This window comes from Thalassophryne amazonica, chromosome 5 (assembly GCF_902500255.1).
Source record: "Thalassophryne amazonica chromosome 5, fThaAma1.1, whole genome shotgun sequence".
NCBI lineage: Eukaryota > Metazoa > Chordata > Actinopteri > Batrachoidiformes > Batrachoididae > Thalassophryne > Thalassophryne amazonica.
This window is the reverse complement of record NC_047107.1, coordinates 28,838,807-28,859,582: the sequence shown is the minus strand read 5'-3', so window position 1 is coordinate 28,859,582 and position 20,776 is coordinate 28,838,807. Positions and strand designations below refer to the sequence as shown.

The following is a 20,776-nucleotide window of genomic DNA, read 5'->3' as shown; positions in this document are numbered from 1 at the left end:
TTGTGGACTTGGAAAAGGCATTGATCTGGGTTCCTCAAGGTGTCCTGTGGGGGTACTAGTAGTATGGGTTCTCGGAAATGCTACAATGCACAATCTGGTTTCTGTACGATCAAAGTAGGAGCTGTGTTTGCATTCTCAGCATTACATCAGATCTGTTCACAGTGGATGTCGAACTCCGTGAGGGCTGCTCCTTGTGCAAAACCTATTTGAGATGTTCATGGATGGGATTTCAAGGTGCAGCCAGGGACTGGTGGGTGATCTCAAAATTACATCACTGCTTTTTGCAGAAGATGTGGTTCTGTTGGCTTCATCACAAATACGATAAGATACGATACGATACACTTTATTGTCCCTTCTGGGAAATTTGTCTTGGACTCCAAGAGTCCAAGACAAATTGACCTCTGATGCGCACTGGGCAGTGTTGAGGCAGAGTGTGAAGCAACAGGGATGAGGATCAGCACTTTAAAATCTGAGACCATTTGCCCTCTGTCAGAAAAGGTTGGATTGTCCCCTCTGAGTCAGGGGAGAGTCATTGCTCCAAGTGGAGGTGTTTTAGTATGAAGTGGTATCAAGTGTGTACAGTATCAACTATCAAGTGTTCACAAGTGGGGTAAGTGAGATTGACAGAGGGATCGGGGTTACATCTGATGTCCTGTGGACAATGTACCAGACAACTGTGGTGAAGAAAGAGCTGAGCCATAAGGTGACACTCTTGATTTACCTGTAGATTTATGCTCCAATATTCAGCTTTCAGAACTATCTTATAGATAGATACAAGTGATGGAAATTAGATTGTGCTGTCAAATATCTGGGCTTGTACTCAGGGACGGAGTGAGGAGCTCAAATATCTGGCACAGGGACTTGCAGTAGAGCCATTGCTTCTTTGCATCAAAAGGAGCCAGATGAGAAGGTTTGGGCATCTAGCGAGGATGCCCCCAATCATCTCCCCAGAGTAGTCTTCCAGGTAGGTCCAGCTGGGAGGAGACCGCAAGTAAGATGCAGGAAGGATTATATTTCCAATATGGCTTGGGAACGCCTCTGGATCAGCCAGGAAGAGGTAAAGGACATGGCCCAGGATAGGGGAAATATGGAAGGAGCTGCTTAGTTACTGCCACCATAAACTGGACTCTGATAAGCGGTAGAAAATTAATGAATGCATGAATTATTAATCGCAGCAGAGAAAAATAAATATTTAGGGCTGCAGTTCATTTTTATTCTGCATCTTTTTTTGAACAGTTAATCATTTAGTCTGTCATTACCTCAAAGAGTGAGATGAAATTGGGGACTGTTACAAGTGTTGGCCACATCCCAATACGATGACAGTTGACACATATTTACAGATTATCTAACCATATGAACATGTTTTCTGTAATAAGTGCCTTGTTTCACTAACCCACTAATATGAGTGCCCTGGTTCAGTGATGTTTGTTGAAAAGCTGGCTGTTCAGCGTGATGAGCTGACGGAGGAAACCTCGATTTGGAATAACACCTCTGTTGACTTTCACTGCACAAATGGCTTCTACGAGGGTCAGGTGGTGCCTCAGCATCAGGTAAGCCAGAACCAGCGTTGCAGAACGGCTCACTCCTACATGGCAATGTACCAGGACCTTACCTAAGAATCAAACACAGGCACAGTGAGACCACATACTGTTTATCTTAACATTTTGTTTTTCCTGCACAGGGCTTCAGGCTGGATACTGAAATGAGTTTTTACAGTTAGGCCATCGGACACGGTCTGAAAAGATAAACTTTCGTTTGACGACTTATTGAACCATTTCCTATTAATTACATATAGCAGGTAAAATAAATAAGTATTAAACATGTTACCATTTTTCTCAGTAAATATATTTCTAAAGGTGCTATTGACATGAAATTTTCACTAGGTGTCAGTAACAATCCAAGTAATACACACATACAAAGAAACCAAAGCAAATAAGTACAGAAATTAACTTGTGTAAAATGGAATGGCAAGGAAAAAGTACTGAACACGCTTACTAAAATTTAATACTTTGTACAAATGCTTTTGTTGCTAATGACAGCTTCAAGACGCCTCCTGTGTGAAGAAACTAGTCACATTCATTGCTCCGGTGTGATTTTGGCCCCTTCTTCCACACAAACAGTTTTCAAATCTTGAAGGTTCTGTGGACCTCATCTATGAACTCTGATCTTTAGTTCTTTCCATAGATTTCCTATTCGATTTGAGTCACGTGATTGGCTTGGTCATTCTAGCAGCTTTATTTTCATTCTCTGAAACCAGCTGAGTTTTCTTGGCTGTGTGTTTGGGATCATTGTCTTCATCATCCTGGTAGATTTTTTTTTTTTTAAAAATCAAGAATGTCTCAGCACATTTTACCCCATTCACCCTTCCTTCAATTATAAGGTGCTGCCGCACAGTGGTAAAGTTGGTAACAAAAAGAAGTGCATTCCAGGCTGGAATAAATTTGTAAGTGGTAAAATGAGTGATGCACTGTGGTATCACCAAACGTGGAAGGAAGAAGGCAGACCTAGCAGTGGTCCTGTGCATGGAGGCTAGGAAAAACACACGCAGAGATTATCACTGTGCTGTAAAAAGAGTGCAAAAATCTGAGAGTTTGATAAGGTCTCAGCGAATGGCAGAAGCCACTGCTGATGGAGAGGATAGAAGTTTCTGGTGTGAGGCAAAAAGGTTCAAAAGGTAGGACAAAAAAGGTTCCTAATGTTATACAGTAGATGGAGCCACTGGCTCAAAGAACATCTATAATATGTTCACAGATAAATTTCTTTCCACTTCCGGATTACAGCCCCAATAGTGCACACTGGAACATTTAGAAGTTCAGAAATCTTTCTGGCAGCAATGACATCAGTATTTTTTGCAACAATAACAATGCAAAGATCTTGAGAGAGCTCTTTGCTTTTACCCATCATGAGATGTTTCTTGTGTGGCACCTTGGCAATGACACACCTTTTTATAGGCCATCAGTTGGGACTGATCAAGCTCAATTCAATTCAATTTTTTTCCTTTATATAGCGCCAAATCACAACAGAGTTGCTTCAAGGCGCTTCACACAGGTAAGGTCTAACCTTACCAAACCCCAGAGCAACAGTGGTAAGGAAAAACTCCGTCTGAGGAAGAAACCTCAAGCAGACCAGACTCAAAGGGGTGACCCTCTGCTTGGGCCATGCTACAAACATAAATTACAGAAATAATTCACAGAACAATTCAGGGACGAATATACAAGAATTGCTGTTGGTGCACAGGACAGGAGGGTCGCCAACACAAATACAACTCCCATCTCTGGATGGACCTGCACCTTAAACAGAGAAAAAACAGAATCAGGCATCAGAAAGACAAAAAATACTATATAATTTGCCAGCATTAATCAACAAGAAAAACAGAAGAAATACTAAGGTGATCGCCGGCCGCTAGCCCTAAGCTTCACTAAAAGACCCAGAATTTAGGTGAAGTTGAGGCCGCGGCCCACTTCAATTACTAATAACATGAATTAAAAGAGTAAAAAGCGTAAAACAAAATTGCACCAGTATGCTAGCCATATGAAAGGGAAAATAAGTGCGTCTTAAGTCTGGACTTGAAAGTCTCCACAGAATCTGATTGTTTTATTGATGCAGGGAGATCATTCCACAGAATAGGGGTACGATAAGAGAAAGCTCTGTGACCCGCAGACTTCTTATTCACCTTAGGGACACAAAGTAGTCCTGCACCCTGAGAACGTAAAGCCCGGGCCAGTACGTAAGGTTTAATTAGGTCAGCTAGGTAGGGAGGTGCCAGTCCATGAATAATTTTATAGGTTAGTAGCAGAACCTTAAAATCTGATCTCACTGGGACAGGAAGGCAGTGAAGGGATGCCAAAATGGGTGTAATGTGGTCAAACTTTCTGCTTCGTGTCAAAAGTCTGACTGCAGCATTCTGAACCAATTGGAGACCCCTAATGCTAGACTGCGGTAAACCAGAAAATAGAACATTGCAGTAGTCCAGTCTAGAAAAGATGAATGCATGGATCAGGGTCTCTGCATCAGCCATAGACAGGATGGGACGAATCTTCGCTATATTTCGCAGGTGGAAGAAAGCAGTCCTAGTAATATTTCTTATATGGAAACCAAAGGACAACGAAGGATCAAAAATTACCCCAAGGTTCCTCACTTTGTCAGTGTGATGTATGACACATTAGCCTAGGCTGAGTGTTAACTGGTCAAATTGATGCCGATGTCTCACTGGACCAAGAACCATCATTTCAGTCTTTTCAGAGTTTAAAAGTAGGAAGTTTCTAGACATCCAACTTCTCACTGATGCAAGGCAATCTTCTAAGGATTTTATGTGAACGAGATTACCAGCAGTTATCGGCATATATAACTGAGTATCATCTGCATAGCAGTGAAAGGTAATCCCAAAATGCCGCAATATGTGCCCAAGGGGTGCTATATAAAGGGAGAAAAGCAGGGGGGCTAAGACAGACCCCTGAGGAACCCCAAATTTCATGTCACTAAGGTTAGAGGTAGTGTTACTGTACAAAACACAGTGAGAACGACTGGTCAAGTATGACGTCAGCCATGCAAGGGCACTCCCAGTAATCCCAAAATGATTTTCCAGCCTATCAAGTAAAATATGATGATCCACTGTATCAAATGCAGCACAGATCTAACAGCAACAGAACCGTAGTGGTGTCCGAATCCATTGTAAGCAGAAGATCATTCACCACTTTAGTGAGAGCCGTTTCTGTGGAATAATATTTTCTAAAAGCAGACTGCAGCGGCTCAGAGATTATTCTCAGTAAGATAGTCTACAAGCTGCCGTGACACCACTTTTTCCAGAATTTTATAGCAAAATGATAGATTTTGCTCTAAAATTCATCATGTCATTTTTTTTTTTTGCCAGCTTGCGCTCGGCCGAGACGGACGCATTTTTCTCTTCTCCCTCCCTCCTTATCTTTCCTGCTTCTGTGGCGTGTTGTCTGTGAGGCTGCAGCTTTGCTCTTCTGGAAAACGACAAAAATGGATCTGTTAAAGTGGTCTCTGAACGCAATTGACACTATTTTTTCCACAAGACATTCGGGGGCGGAGGACCCGACCTGTCCTGCCGGGACGCATGTGATGGGTTACGTGATGGACTCGTGGAGGAGATGGCAGGTCATGTGCCTTTACGCGTTTTCTGTGGAGGACATCGAAGATGTGTATATATTTGGCTTGGTGGTGACCGGCTTTCTGCTGTGTGGAAGGGCATGGCGCTGGTTTACCGGAAAATTAAGAAAGTGCAGGCAGCATTAATTGGGCCTTCCAGGCTGCCCTACATGATTGATTCGATTGGGAAGGCAGTGGCTGCGCAGTCAGCGGGTGTTAACCGCACGCTGGAAAACATCTCGGGCAGGATTGCAGCTCTGGAAATCCACTTTGACCGTCAGTGAAGACCACATTCTACATTCAGATGTATTGAGAGCCACTCTGTTCTCAGAACTGTGGAATCTTTCAGGCGTCTGCTAATCTGGATATTCATTTGGCTTCCCCAAACACAGCTGCACTTCAAGGCCACTGTGATAAAAAACCTCAAGAAGATCAACACTTAAGCCTCGCTCCCTGGTCATTCCCCTCCCCTCAGCTTCTCCAGCTCTGACGTTGACTGTCGACAGTGGACTGCTCAGGGCTGAGCCCCTCCCCCTTCCAGGATTGTCGGACAAGGCCGTTGACGGCACCTAATAGGCTGCCTCCGGAGTGTTCTGATAAACTGGACCTTCAAATCTTGGTTGTCGTCCTGCGTCTTTGTTGTCTGTGTGATTATTGTTTTTCTGTGCTGATGGGGGTTTTTTCCTCATTGCTGCTGTGTAACGCAGCGGCTATGAGGGTTTTTTTTCCCTCTCTTCTTCCCTCGTGTGTGCTTTTTTATATGTGTTTATGTACCGGGCCGGCCTATGTGTGTTGTGTGTTATGTGTGTGTCGTTTGTTATGGGTCGGTCTTGGTTTGCTCAGCCCTGCTGTTGACCAAGGCAGGGATGTACATCTGGAGCTGGTCCCTGGGCGCCTAATGGCGACTTCTGCTCCTAATTGGCAATTAGGATGGGTTAAATGCAGTAGACACATTTCATTGTGCAGGGAACATGTTCTTTTGTGCATATGACAATAAAATTCTTTTGAATCCTTTGAATCCTTTTGAATTTGATATCGGCCGATAGTTTTTCAATACACTAGGGTCAAGATTACGTTTCTTAAGTAATGGTTTAATCACTGCATATTTGAAATGTTTAGGAACATATCCAGAAGTTAAAGAAAGATTAATAAGTTCCAGCGCAATCGGCCCAAGAGTGGGCCACAGGTCCTTAAACAGTTTTGTTGGTATAGGATCAAATAAACAGGTTGTGCTTTTTGTTGACGTTACGAGTTTCATCAGCATGTCTAGAGAGATACCATCAAATTCTGTAAATCTAGGTAATACCTCAGTAGTGGCGCCCACCTCAATAGCAGGGTGTAGTGGCTGGGTTAAGGCATGCTGGGATATGTTCAACTTAATGTTATCTATTTTCTCCTCAAAGTAATCCAGGAAATCTTGTGCTGTAAAAGGAGAGCGAACTACAGGTGATTGTCCATGAATAAGTGTTGCCACCGTGTTGAACAAGAACTTTGAGTTATGCTTGTTTTTGTTGATCAAATCAGAGTAATAGGTCCGCTTTGTAGCCAATAGTGCATGCTTATAGTCTAAGATAGCATCACGCCATGTAAGTTGTACTTCTAATTGTGAACGACACCATTTCCATTCTAGACCTCTTGCTTTATGCTTGAGGTCACGCAGGTAATCATTGAACCAAGGTGACTGCGATTTGGGGGAGCACGGTTTCAACACAGGTGGTGCAATCATGTCGAGTGTCGTTTTGAGCACTGACTTTAAACTATCCACAAGTCTGTCTACTGACTGGGTATTTGTCAAAAGTGAGGCTAAGACATCAGGCAATCTAGCTTCTAGTTCAGTCTTAGTTGAGGAGTTGATGCATCGCCGTAATGATAAATAAGGTTGTTGTTCCACTAAACACGGCAGTGAAACTGTAAACTTAATAAGTGACTGATCAGAGACCACTGATGTAAGAGGCATGATGTCAATATTCGTGACAGCAATACCACGTGTGAGAACTTATCCAGGGTATTTCCACTAATGTGCGTCGAATCCCGAATGCATTGCCGAAATCCTAATGCATCCACAATTTCCATAAATGATTTGCTGAGGGGATCAGAAGGCTTATTTATATGAATGTTAAAGTCACCAATGATCAGAATGTTATCTGTTCTCGTTGACAAGTTAGAAATGAACGCACCAAATTCATCTAGGGATTCAGAATATGGGCCAGGAGGCCTATATACAGTGACAAAGTAATACGGCTGATTTTTATTCTTCTGACCTTGGCAATGCGTAATATCCTGAGCGGAGCGGAGAATCAGATGCTCAAACGAGTTATATTTGTGACCCCCAACCGCTAATAAGCCAAACCTAGATTTATAAATAAGAGCTACACCCCTGCCTTGCTTCACATCATGAGGGACATAACTAAATGTATATGCTGGTGGGCAGGCCTCATTTAAGGGGAGGACAGCTGTAGGTTTAAGCCAGGTTTTACATAACCCAATCATATCTAAGTGATGATCAATAATTAAATCATTAATCAACAATGATTTTGAGGACAGTGAGCTTATGTTAATGAGACCCAGTCTAAGGACCTCAGTGGGGTTGACAGTTGAGCTGTTTGGGTTTAGGGGTGGTTCCAGAGTGGCATATATAAGATGCCTCGAAGTAGGTTTAGGTTTGAGACATTCCACATGCATTGTAGGTAGCAGACATGAAATCTTTGATATTGCTGGAACAACCATTGGGCCATCCTCAATTTTAACATGATCCAATATAGTAATGGGTATTAAGTTTGCAAAGCATATCCCTCTATGATTTTTATGGACACGTCTATGATCAGCTATCAAGCTGATATTAATTTGCACTGACAAGGGGCAGGACTGCTTTCTAATTACTCAAATTTCAGCTGGTGTCTTCGCTTTCCATGCCTTTTTACACTTCCCTTTCTTTCGGTGTTCAATACTTTTTCCTTTGTCATTTCACGTTATTACACATAATTTATGGACATCTATGGTTTGATTTCTATGTATGTGTGGATTACCGGGATTGTTACCGACATCTGGTGAAAATTTCATGCCAATAGCACTTTTGAAAATACATTTACTGAGATAAATGGTGACGTGTTCAATACTTATTTTACCCACCGTATATTGTAGTATTAAAACATTCTTCTGAAAAAATAAGTCACACATTTTATTGTAACACTAAAATACAAATAAACTATCTATACATAAACACACGTTCTGAACATTCCAACTTACCTCCTGCTCTTAGAGCCTTGTGAATAAAGTGTGCTGCAGGCTGGAAGTTGCCACTCATGTCAAAGCCACATGAGTCATGAGCCTCTATGCCCATGTAGGTGATCTTCATGCCCTGGTACAGATCTGGCTGTCCTCTGCGGTTACTGTGAGCTGCATTCAAGACATGAGTGATCCCATGCATGGATAGATCAGCCCGGTTCTCTGCACTGTGCCTGTGAACAAAACAAGGTTTGGATGCATGCACTTCCTCAATGATTGCTATGCAGCATATTATAGAATGGGCACTGTGCAGCCACATGAAAATTTGTTTGACAATTTCAGGCATTTTGTGTATCGACATGGAGACAAGGCTGGCCACTTTCTACTCCACCAGTTAAAAGCTATGAACGCCCAAAACCAAATTACCAGACACAGATTCAAGATGAGACAGATGTTCTCACTTCGAACCCAGAGGAGATAAATAATACATTTAAGAGATTTTACCCTGAACTGTATACATCAGAATATTCTAGTGATGAAGCACAATTCAACAAATTCTTCAAAAAGTTGTCTAAGCCCAAAATATCTACCAATGATTGTGATATGCTTGACACCCCCTTGCATCTTTCTGAGATCAAAGAGGCAATGCAGTCAACAAGCGGTCATAACTGACAGGGGCCAGACGAGTACATGGTTGGATCCCATAAGAAATTCTCAGACCAACTAGCCCTACTGCTACGAGAAATGTTTCACTATTTATACCGCCAGGGATTCCTTACACCCACTCCAAGGCAAGCTTCTATCTCCTTGATCTTTAAAGTAGACAAAGATCCTCTGAACTGTACATCATCTCACCTAATCTTACTGCTACTTGTTGTTATAAAAAATTCTGTGTAAAAATTTGGCCCGCAGATTAGAGAGCTTTGTATGCCCTCGATTATATCAGAGAATCAGAATTCATTCAAGGGAGAAATTCATTTGCTAACATCAGAAGCCTTCTTAACCCGTTTTGCCCAACTGGCAACAACTGTTGCCGAAGTGCATCACTGTCATTTTCTACGCACAGTAAAAAATCTTAAAAGATACTAATACAACTTTTTCCACTTATAAAAAAAAAATAATCTGGGCATAAACACGGGTTAATGTTATTCACAACGGTACTTGACAGAACTGGAGGTAGTGATAGGTCTGGACACGGAGAAGGGTTTTGATAGGGTGGAATGGGGTCATCTTTTCTTCTCTTTTTGGCAGTTTGGTTTTGGTTTATGCTTTGTCTCTTGGGTTCACCTATGGCCTGGTCACACGGCAAGAGCTGAACCAAGGAAAAAAGTCACAAAATTACAAATCGTTGAGAAAAGGTGGACGAATGATCCCGCGCCTTCCCCATCACAGAAAAGCCTGCAAATCAAGAGCGCAAAAAGGAAAGAAACAAAACTGACACTAATGAAAGAAAAACAAAGTGAACATCGATCTTGATGCTTTAAATGAAACATTCATGATGACATGACTGACCGGGTATGAGGAGCGGGATTTGGTTGTCTTGACAACAGGTGAGAGATGTCTTCACAACAACGTGTGAGCACATGCAGGCCAGCCACAAATGGCTGGAACTTGCGTAAATAGTTAAAGTAGTTGATAAAACATTCACTGCTATTGTTTCTGTATGACAACATTGCTTTTCTTCCCACATATAGATGAGTAATTAGCGATACAAGGACGTTACGTGCAGCTCGTCAGAGCTCTAGTTATTGATCCGTTCAGATATTGTCGATGTTCATGCAAAACGTCAGACTTGGGAAGTTTGACAATAGTTAGACAGAACGCCAATGTTATGGAAGCTACCCAAATGATGAGGAACCATCAAGACAGAAAGCAAAACGAAATATGGACGAATTGAGGTTGTCGTCGGGATTCCTTCACATTTTTCAACAGTTTGAAATTTCTGACGCAGCACCAGCTGCAGGAATGAAACTGAACAACGGTTAAACGATGCCTCCGAAATTCAACACAAGTCCAGATTTCTTGTTTTGTTTGGGCTTCGGTATTTCGTTAGTACCATCTGACCAGGGTTTTACTCTACTCCTCTCCTCAGGCATCAGTCTGTACTTATACCCAGCGCTCTGAATCCTTTCCTCTTTTCCACAGGACTCTTGAGCCACTTTGTTTTCTTAGTCAGTTCCAGTTTAGTTTTGTCTTGGTGTTTATTTTCTTTCAGTTCTCATATTCATGCCCGGTTTGTTGTTGTATTATATTCTGCCCTTGATTTCCGTTTTAGCTCTGTTCTGTTTTGGCCATTTGTTTCCACTCCACACCCCTGCACCTCCCATCATGTCTTCATCCCTCACTCATATTTGATTGTGTTCACTGCACCTGCCTCGTTTCTTTCACTCACACTCTTGGCACCTGCTCACGTGTCTTTGTCTGTTACATCACTCCACTTTGTGTACTCCCCTCCTCACAATCTTGCCCATCAATACTCTTTGTCCAGAAGCCACACCCCCCTTCTAGATTGTTCCTCACATGCACCTCATTGACGCCACCTGTCCCTCATTTCACACTAATTAGTCCACATGTATTTAAACCTCACAGTCCTTCACTTCCCTGCCAGATTGTTGTCTCGTACACTTTCCAGCACCTTTCACAGTCCTGATTTTGTCTTGCCGTATTCTGAATGCTGCTCTGTTGTCTTCGACCATGCCTCTTGCCTCGTCCCAGATGTCGGTGTTTGCTCATGCCTCAGAACCCTGCTTGTTTATGACTGCGTCTCAGCCTGACCCTGCTTGTACCTCTGCAGCGCTGACTGATTACATGTGTACTGAACCTGATGCTGGAATAAAGACCATGATTTCCTTCACACCAAAGCCTAGTCTGGGAGTCTGTATTGTGGGTCCAGCCGCTCCTGGTGACAGGCTCCCGCCCATCCTGACAGCTATTGGACCACTTTCAATTGCTTTAAAGGTTGAGAATGGAATTAAGGGGATTCAGAGAGTGGGTACTGGCCATAGGGTGTTGCTGTATGCTGATGATCTCATTTTATATGTTAGTGAACCTTTATCCAGCATCCCATACATCCACTCACTCTTAGAATCTTTTAGTATTCTTTTGGGGTACAAATGAAACCTTTCAAAAAGCGAATGTTTTGCTATCAACGAATGGGCTGCTACAATTGTTAATTCCTTTCAGGTTTTCTAATGAAGAGTTCAAATATTTAGGTATTACACTCACTAGTATGTTGTGGGAATGTAATCTCATCACTTTAACAACAGTTAAATCTGACTAATCGAGGTGGAGCCATTTACCTCTTTAAATAAGCTGGACATGTGCAGGCTGTTAAGATGCATTTTCCTAGATATCTATACATTTTTCAGTGTTTACCGGTTGTATCCAGGTCAATTTTCACCGGTTTAGATAGTATAATATCCTCATTTATCTGGGCTGGTAAGCACGCAAGAGTCAGCAGATCTCATGGTGGGCTTGGCCTACCCGGTCTTATTGGCTACTATCAGGTTACTAACTCTCAGAAGATTATGCTTTGGTTCACCTTGGCTCAGAGCAACAGGGGCTGCCCGGATTTTGTGTACTTCCACCTTATGCGTAAAATGTGCATCTCATCTCACCTGGGCAATGAGTGGACACACAGGCTGGTCCACCTCCTCCTATGTGAGCCTAAACTGAAGAGGAGTTGGACCAGCCAGAATCAAACAGGGCTTCTGATGTGTCGCTGTCAAAGTTAACCAGGAAACAACTGCATGAAATTCCATCTAGAAAAGGACCACACGTGAGAACAAAAACAAGAAAGAATTATCAGTATTAATAGAACCGGCAGAAAACAGACATGAGGATCTTGGGAAATTGGATCATAAGAGGTCTGAAATAAACAGAAAAGCTGACTCTCGACATCTACGGGTAAACATCCGGCTTTTTCAGTTTGCTTGTATGTGACGCACATTCTGGAGCTTCACAGAAGAAAACCACGCTGACTGTGAACCATTAACACCAATAAAATCATCTTAAACACACACCAGATAAACAAAACTGTAGAGTGAGGGGATAACATAAAGCGGGGCATGTCAACCTTTTTTTTCCAGAATACATTGCGGTGTCACAAATTTTTACATAAAAGGCAGAAGAACACAAATCTCGGGCACCCTCTGTTGGTATCTGATTGAAGCCATGTCATGCTCCTCTTCTCTCCAGGCCTTGACCTGTATCAGCCTTCCTCTCTCCACAGCACATTTCACATCCAGTCCTATTGTAATCAGCACATTGAAAATCTGGGCACAGATTAGGTGCCACCTCAGGTGGATTGCTCTCCTCGAGACAATCCCTATTTGTAATAACCACTTATTTATGGCGGCTAAAAGTGACCCTCAATTTCCACAAGTCCTTTGAGAAAAATAGGCTTCAGTGTTTGAAGGATGTGGGGAAATAAATATTTGAGCCACTGTCCCACCAGCAAAGAATGAAGAGGTCTGTAATTTTTATCATAGGTACACTAACTGTGAGATACAGAATCTAAAAAAATAAAATAATAATAAAATTAAAAAAATCCAGAAAAATCACTGATTTTTACATAATTAATTTGCATTTTAGTGCATGAAATAAGTATCTGACACAACAGAAAACAGAACTTAATATTTGGTACAGAAACCTTTGTTTGCAATTACAGAGCTCAGATGTTTCCTGACCAAGTTTGCACACTGCAGCAGGGATTTTGGGCCACGCCTCCCACACAGATCTCCAGATCTTTCAGGTTTCGAGTTTCAGCTCCCTCCAAAGATTTTCTATTGAGTTCAGATCTACAGACTGGCTAGGCCACTCCAGGACTTTGAAATGCTTCTTACGGTGCCCCTCCTTAGTTGCCCTGGCTCTGTGTTTGGGGTCATTGTCATGCTGGAAGACCCAGCCACGACCCATCTTCAATACTCTGAGGGAAGGAGGTTTGCCAAAATCTCAAGACACATGACCCTATCCATCCTCCCTTCAATACGCTGCTGCTGCTCCATCTCATTTGCAGAAAAGCACCCCAAAAATGATGTTTCCACCCCTATACTTCATGGTTGAGACTGTGTTCTCTGTGTTGTAGTCATCCTTTTTCCTCCAAACACGGCGAGTGGAGTTGATACCAGAAAACTATTTTGGTTTCACATGACCTTCTCCCATGCCTCCTCTGGATCATCCAGATGGTCACTGGCAAACTTCAGACAGGCCTGGACATATGCTGGCTTGAGCAGGGGGAACTTGCTGCCCTGCAGGATTTTAAACCATGACAGTGTAGTGTGTTACTAATGTAATCTTTGTGACTGTGGTCCCAGCTGTCTTCAGGTCATACCAGGTCCTCCAGTGTAGTTCTGGGCTTTCTCAAAATCATCCTTACCCCATGAGGCCAGATCTTGCATGGAGCCCCAGAATGAGGAAGATTTGATAGTCATCTTGTGTTGCTTCCATTTTCTAATAATTGCGCCAACAGTTGTTGCCTTCTCACCAAGCTGCTTGCCTGTTGTCTTGCCAGCCTTGTGCAAGTCTACAATTTTGTCCCTAGTGTTCTTAGACAGCTCTTTGGTCTTGGCCATGGTGTATAGGTTGGAGTGTGATTGACTGTGTGGGCAGGTGTCTTTTATACAGAAAGCGAGATCAAACGGGTGCAATTAATATAGGTAATTTTTGCAGAATAGGTGGGCTTCTTCCAAGAAAAACTAACAGGTCTGCGAGAGCTAAAATTCTTGCTGCTTGGTAGGTGATCAAATACAGTAGTGTTCAGAATAATAGTAGTGCTATGTGACTAAAAAGATTAATCCAGGTTTTGAGTATATTTCTTATTGTTACATGGGAAAGAAGGTACCAGTAGATTCAGTAGATTCTCACAAATCCAACAAGACCAAGCATTCATGATATGCACACTCTTAAGGCTATGAAACTGGGCTATTAGTAAAAAAAAAAAAAAAAAAAAGTAGAAAAGGGGGTGTTCACAATAATAGTAGCATCTGCTGTTGACACTACAACTCAAAACGTATGTCCAAACTGCTTTTTTAGCAATCCTGTGAATCACTAAACTAGTATTTAGTTGTATAACCACAGTTTTTCATGATTTCTTCACATCTGCGAGGCATGGAGACAACCAACTTGTGGCACGTTTCAGCTGTTATTCCACTCCAAGATTCTTTAACAACATTCCACAATTCATTCACATTTCTTGGTTTTGCTTTAGAAACAGCTTTTTTGATGTCACCCCACAAGTTCTCAATTGGATTTAGGTCCGGGGATTGGGCAGGCCACTCCAAAACATTCATTTTGTTGGTTTGGAACCAAGCTTTTGCTCATTTACTAGTGTGCTTGGGGTCATTGTCTTGTTGAAACACCCATTTCAAGGGCATGTCCTCTTCAGCATAAGGCAACATGACCTCTTCCAAGTATTTTGACATATCCAAACTGATCCATGATACGTGGTATGCGATATATAGGCCCAACACCATAGTAGGAGAAACATGCCCATGATGCTTGCACCACCATGCTTCACTGTGAACTGTGGCTTGAATTCAGAGTTTGGGGGTCGTCTCAAACTGTCAGTGGCCCTTGGACCCAAAAAGAACAATTTTTGTTATGTTTTGGACGCGGTCGGAGCACCGACCCAGCGTTTGAAAGGACCCAGCATAAAATAAGCAGAGCACGGTTCAAAAGATAACAGAATTTAATAAACATAACAGTGTGTGCAGTGCTAAACAACTAAAAAGTCCGCGGTCTGGTGAGGTGGAAACACGGCGCGCTCTCAACAGCGCAAACGGTCCGGAGCCACAGCAGTTCGGACCCAGGGACCCCGCCGACACCCCCCAGGTGGCCGCGACAAACCAAGTCTGTGAAGAAAGAAAACATGAGGTGAGTCCAACTCCACACAGAGAGACACAACTCAAAGGTGCACGCAATCAGCAAACACTTCCTGGCTTAAATCTATACATCAGCTTCTTACCCTGCAGGCACGGAACAACTCAGTTCAAAGACCCACTGCAGCAGAAGCTGATTAGACAATTAGCATAACGTGACAGCTCACTAACACAAGGTGTGAGGGACACCAAATCCACTGTCACTACTTCATAAAAGTCACCAAAAACCGAATTACCTCAGGAAGTGTGCTGAAGAGCGTGAGACCTCACCCAATCCTCCTTCACAGACTGTGGCGTCAAACCTGGAGCGGTCTCTGCGTCCGTGATGGTGAGATTGTTCTCCTGACGTCGATCTCACACGCCTGCTCACAAGGTCGAGTCTCTGGCAATCACACACTGTGCAATCAAGGTTTAAATGCAGCAATCTCTGATCAAGACAAAATACACCACAGCTGTGAGTCCTGATGACCTGCATGTGAAAACAAGCCTCAGGTGTTCAGGGTGAGGTCCTAATGCTCAGCCACTCAGTCCTGAATGCATACCACCTGGTGGGAGAAACAGAAAACAAAAACCAAGCCAGCCAAACACCCCAGCCCACAACAATTTTACTCTCATCAGTCCACAAAATATTCCTCCATTTCTCTTTAGGCCAGTTGATGTGTTCTTTGGCAAATTGTAACCTCTTCTGCACGTCTTTTATTTAACAGAGGGACTTTGCGGGGGATTCTTGCAAATAAATTAACTTCACACAGGCATCTTCTAACTGTCACAGCACTTACAGGTAACTCCAGACTGTCTTTGATCATCCTGGAGCTGATCAATGGGTGAGCATTTGCCATTCTGGTTATTCTTCTATCCATTTTGATGGTTGTTTTCCATTTTCATCCATGCGTCTCTGTTTTTTTTGTCCATTTTAAAGCATTGGAGATCATTGTAAATGAATAGCCTATAATTTTGTGCACCTGCGTATACGTTTTCCCCTCTCCAATGAACTTTTTAATTAAACTACGCTGTTCTTCTGAACAATGTCTTGAATGTCCCATTTTCCTCAGGCTTTCAAAAAGAAAAGCATGTTCAACAGGTGCTGGCTTCATCCTTAAATAGGGGACACCTGATTCACACCTGTTTGTTCCACAAAACTGACGGACTCACTGACTGAATGCCACACTACTATTATTGTGAACGCGCCCTTTTCTACTTTTTTTTTTTACTAATAGCCCAATTTCATAGCCTTAAGAGTGTGCATATCATATGCCATAGGTATTAAAGGCACTGCACTGCAGTGGTTTGAATCATATTTATCTAATAGATTACAATTTGTTCATGTAAATGGGGAATCTTCACAGACTAAGGTTAATTATGGAGTTCCACAAGGTTCTGTGCTAGGACCAGTTTTATTCACTTTATACATGCTTCCCTTAGGCAGTATTATTAGACAGCATTGCTTAAATTTTCATTGTTACGCAGATGATACCCAGCTTTATCTATCCATGAAGCCAGAGGACACACACCAATTAGCTAAACTGCAGGATTGTCTTACAGACATAAAGACATGGATGACCTCTAATTTCCTGCTTTATACTCAGATAAAACTGAAGTTATTGTACTTGGCCCCACAAATCTTAGAAACATGGTGTCTAACCAGATCCTTACTCTGGATGGCATTACCCTGACCTCTAGTAATACTGTGAGAAATCTTGGAGTCATTTTTGATCAGGATATGTCATTCAATGCGCATATTAAACAAATATGTAGGACTGCTTTTTTGCATTTGCGCAATATCTCTAAAATTAGAAAGGTCTTGTCTCAGAGTGATGCTGAAAAGCTAATTCATGCATTTATTTCCTCTAGGCTGGACTATTGTAATTCATTATTATCAGGTTGTCCTAAAAGTTCCCTGAAAAGCCTTCAGTTAATTCAAAATGCTGCAGCTAGAGTGCTGACAGTGACTAGAAGGAGAGAGCATATCTCACCCATATTGGCCTCTCTTTATTGGCTTCCTGTTAATTCTAGAATAGAATTTAAAATTCTTCTTCTTACTTATGAAGCAGCAGGACCTTCGTGGCCGGGACGACGGTGGGGGCTCGAACCCACGCGGCTCGCACCAAAAGACCATTCCTCTACCAGGTCAGCCAAAGGGGAACTCCCCGTTAGCCAAGCTAGCGGGAACGTCTTTTCAATTGGGACCCGGGACTTTCATCCCGCTACACATCTCCCCACCATTTTTGACTTCGTCCCGAAGTCACAGGTGCATGTTAGCATACTCTGTGACCCACATCCTGTTCGTGACGCCAGATTGAAGCAGCAGGAGCTTCGTGGCCGGGACGACGGTGGGGGATCGAACCCACGCGGCTCGCACCAAAAGACTGTTCCTCTACTAGGTCAGTCAAAGGGGAACTCCCCGTTAGCCAAGCTAGCGGGAACATCTTTTCAATTGGGACCCGGGACTTTCATCCCGCTACACTTACAAGGTTTTGAATAATCAGGTCCCATCTTATCTTAGGGACCTCATAGTACCATATCACCCCAATAGAGCGCTTCGCTCAGACTGCAGGCTTACTTGTAGTTCCTAGCGTTTGTAAGAGTAGAATGGGAGGCAGAGCCTTCAGCTTTCATGCTCCTCTCCTCTGGAACCAGCTCCCAATTCGGATCAGGGAGACAGACACCCTCTCTACATTTAAGATTAGGCTTAAAACTTTCCTTTTTGCTAAAGCTTATAGTTAGGGCTGGATCAGGTGACCCTGAACCATCCCTTAGTTATGCTGCTATAGACTTAGACTGCTGGGGGGGTTCCCATGATGCACTGAGTGTTTCTTTCTCTTTTTGCTCTGTATGCACCACTCTGCATTTAATCATTAGTGATTGATCTCTGCTCTCCTCCACAGCATATATTTTTCCTGGTTCTCTCCCTCAGCCCCAACCAGTCCCAGCAGGAGACTGCCCCTCCCTGTGCCTGGTTCTGCTGGAGGTTTCTTCCTGTTAAAAGGGAGTTTTTCCTTCCCACTGTCGCCAAGTGCTTGCTCACAGGGGGTCGTTTTGACCGTTGGGGTTTTTCCGTAATTATTGTGTGGCTTTGCCTTACAATATAAAGCCCCTTGGGGCAACTGTGTGTTGTGATTTGGTGCTATATAAATAAAATTGATTTGATATCATGAATGCTTGGTCTTGTTGGATTTGTGAGAATCTACTGGTATTTTGTTTCCCATGTAACAATAAGAAATATACTCAAAACCTGGATTAATCTTTTTAGTCACATAGCACTATTATTCTAAACACTACTGTACTTATTTCACACAGTAAAATGTAAATTATTTAAAAATTATAGTGTGATTTTCTGTTTTTTAGATTCTGTCTCTCACAGTGGACGAGTGTACCTATGATAAAAATTACAGACCTCTCCATTCTTTGTTGGTGGGAAAACATGCAAAATTGACAGTATCAAATACTTATTTTCCCCACTGTATATGGATGAGTTGAAATTTTTGGGTAATAGTATGCTCACTTTAATCTGAATAATACAGATTTCAATTCCTCCTCCTGCTGTCAGATTCAGCCTAATACGATTCAACATTTTACATACAATTCACTCTATAGTAAGGCCAGACTTTTATTCAGGCAAGTTGTTCTAGGACCCCCTGTTACTTGGCCTGTTTTGGCTGTGCTCAAATTGTTCAACTACTGGCATACCTTTTTTGATACAATCTCAAAGATTTTAGATTTGTCATTCGCCTCACATAGCTATTTCTGCTCCCCAGATGATATTAACGTGTCTGTGGCTCAACAGAATGTCATTTTCTTTGCTTCTTTGCCAGAGTTGCTTTTGTGGAAATGGGGGGGGGATAAAGTGCACAATCACAGACTCCTCCAATATGTCATAGCGCCACTGGAAGCTGCCGATTAATTACCTGAAGCATCCATTACACGGGGAAATCTCCCCTTAATGTAACGGAGTGAAATTGAGATAATCTTAATCTGGGGTCCTTGGTTGTGCTTTGCCATCTGCTTGCCAGCCTGCCACTCGCACACTCATAGGAGCCACTGGTTCTTTGAATTACTGAATGGTCATCTGTGTTTTTGTTTGATTTGCATTTTTTGTTTTTGGGGTTCAATTTGTTCTATAAAAATATATGGATTTAAAGTAAAAATTAAAGTTCAGGCATTGATGTTTTCCTTCCATGGCCACCAGTAGACTCAGACTAATTATAATTAATGTGAGATTCCTCTGTGGAATGCAACTTGAGCAGTCTAGTTACCCACTGCGACGGTCCTGCGCATTGAAACGTGATTCATGCCCAGTTCTTTAAAGCAGGACTAAATCCAAGATGAGCAATACCATATGTTGAAATAGAGCTACGACCACCCCCACTATCACGCCACAAAAACTAACCCAGTGTGTTCAAGTTTTAAAGACCATGCCAACATCATGCACATTTTCACCAGAAGAAACAAGTAATTTACTTACTGATCTCCAATATAAAGACTCGGCCAAACTTCATCTGCATGGTTGATGATGGCTTTCCCGGTAAATAGAAGTCTTTCCAACTCGAACACGGCCAAACCGGGTGAACTCAGGTCAATTTCCACTTTGGGAGGAGGTGGTGCGTCATTCCAGGATGAAGTAAGTTTGCATCTATAGGACATTGCTTTTCCTGTCCAGAAATCAGGCTAAACACCAATCAGACTCAGGTTTTATCTTTTCTAAGAAACAAAGTCTATTTCAAACTAATGTTTTGATAGATTTCTCTCCATCACCTACTCAGAAGAAAGTTTTAAGAATTATTTGCTACCAAGCTGCCCTTGTGTTGTCATGCTGTTTGATCATGTGCTTCAAGGGTCTGTTACACTTTTGCATCAAAATAACAGTCTATTTAAAGAACTGAATGCCTGCATGGACAGTGTGGATCCATGTGGGACTTTCTACATTACATAAGGTCTTTGTTCCTGTTGGGCCCAAAACATACAAAACTTTGCCAAGACAGTAACAAAGTTAAATATTAAACCAAAAACATTATGATGAAATTGAAATAATTTTAACAGGAAAAAAAAAAGAGCAAAATGAACAAATATATGCTCTTTCTTCCATGCATCTTATTTTATTTACCCCCCCCCCCCCCCAAAAAAAAATGTTCCCCTGAAATATGGCACTTAAAAAAACAAAACCAACCTACAAGAATGAATGGACAGAGCAACATGCTCTACAGAAACCCAAGGAAAGATATTTTTGGTGCAAACTTGATTTGATATGTCAGACACGATCCAAACAATAAAACAGAAACAAGAGGCCACTTCAGCACAAAATGGGGCTGCAGATCAGTTAGAAGTGAACCCAAAGACCAATGAGTACTCTGTAGTATGTTTTTCACCCTTTGCAGCACTCGAATTTAAATTTGATAATACATCTAACATGTATGTTAGCTGCTCAAAAATAAAGTTTAACTTTCAAGTTATTCCGAATCTTGTCTGAGCGTACCCAACTTTCTACAGTGAAAAACTGTGGCAATTGTAAAGAATGTAGCTCTGATTACAGAGCCAAACCGAGCGAGCAATTTCATTAAAAGAAA

General features: G+C 42.2%; 1 protein-coding gene across 1 annotated transcript; it reads right to left on the bottom strand.

Moving 5' to 3' along the window:
• Positions 1-1,231: 1,231 nt before the first annotated feature.
• LOC117510246 (dual specificity protein phosphatase 26-like) lies at positions 1,232-20,145 on the bottom strand. Its single transcript, XM_034169885.1, has 3 exons — positions 19,678-20,145; positions 8,359-8,570; positions 1,232-1,612 (listed from the first exon to the last, which is right to left on the bottom strand). The coding sequence occupies exons 1-3, from the start codon at positions 19,854-19,856 to the stop codon at positions 1,416-1,418; spliced, it is 588 nt and encodes a 195-aa protein (XP_034025776.1). The 5' UTR covers positions 19,857-20,145; the 3' UTR covers positions 1,232-1,415.
• Between the last annotated feature and the right edge of the window lie 631 nt (positions 20,146-20,776).

Coding starts and splice junctions, on each gene's coding strand:
- LOC117510246 (XM_034169885.1), bottom strand. CDS start 19,856: ATGTCCTATAGATGCAAACTTACTTCATCCTGGAATGACGCACCACCT. Junction 8,571..19,677: donor AGTCTTTATATTGGAGATCA/GTAAGTAAATTA, acceptor TTTTGTTCACAG/GCACAGTGCAGAGAACCGGG. Junction 1,613..8,358: donor CAAGGCTCTAAGAGCAGGAG/GTAAGTTGGAAT, acceptor TTTGATTCTTAG/GTAAGGTCCTGGTACATTGC.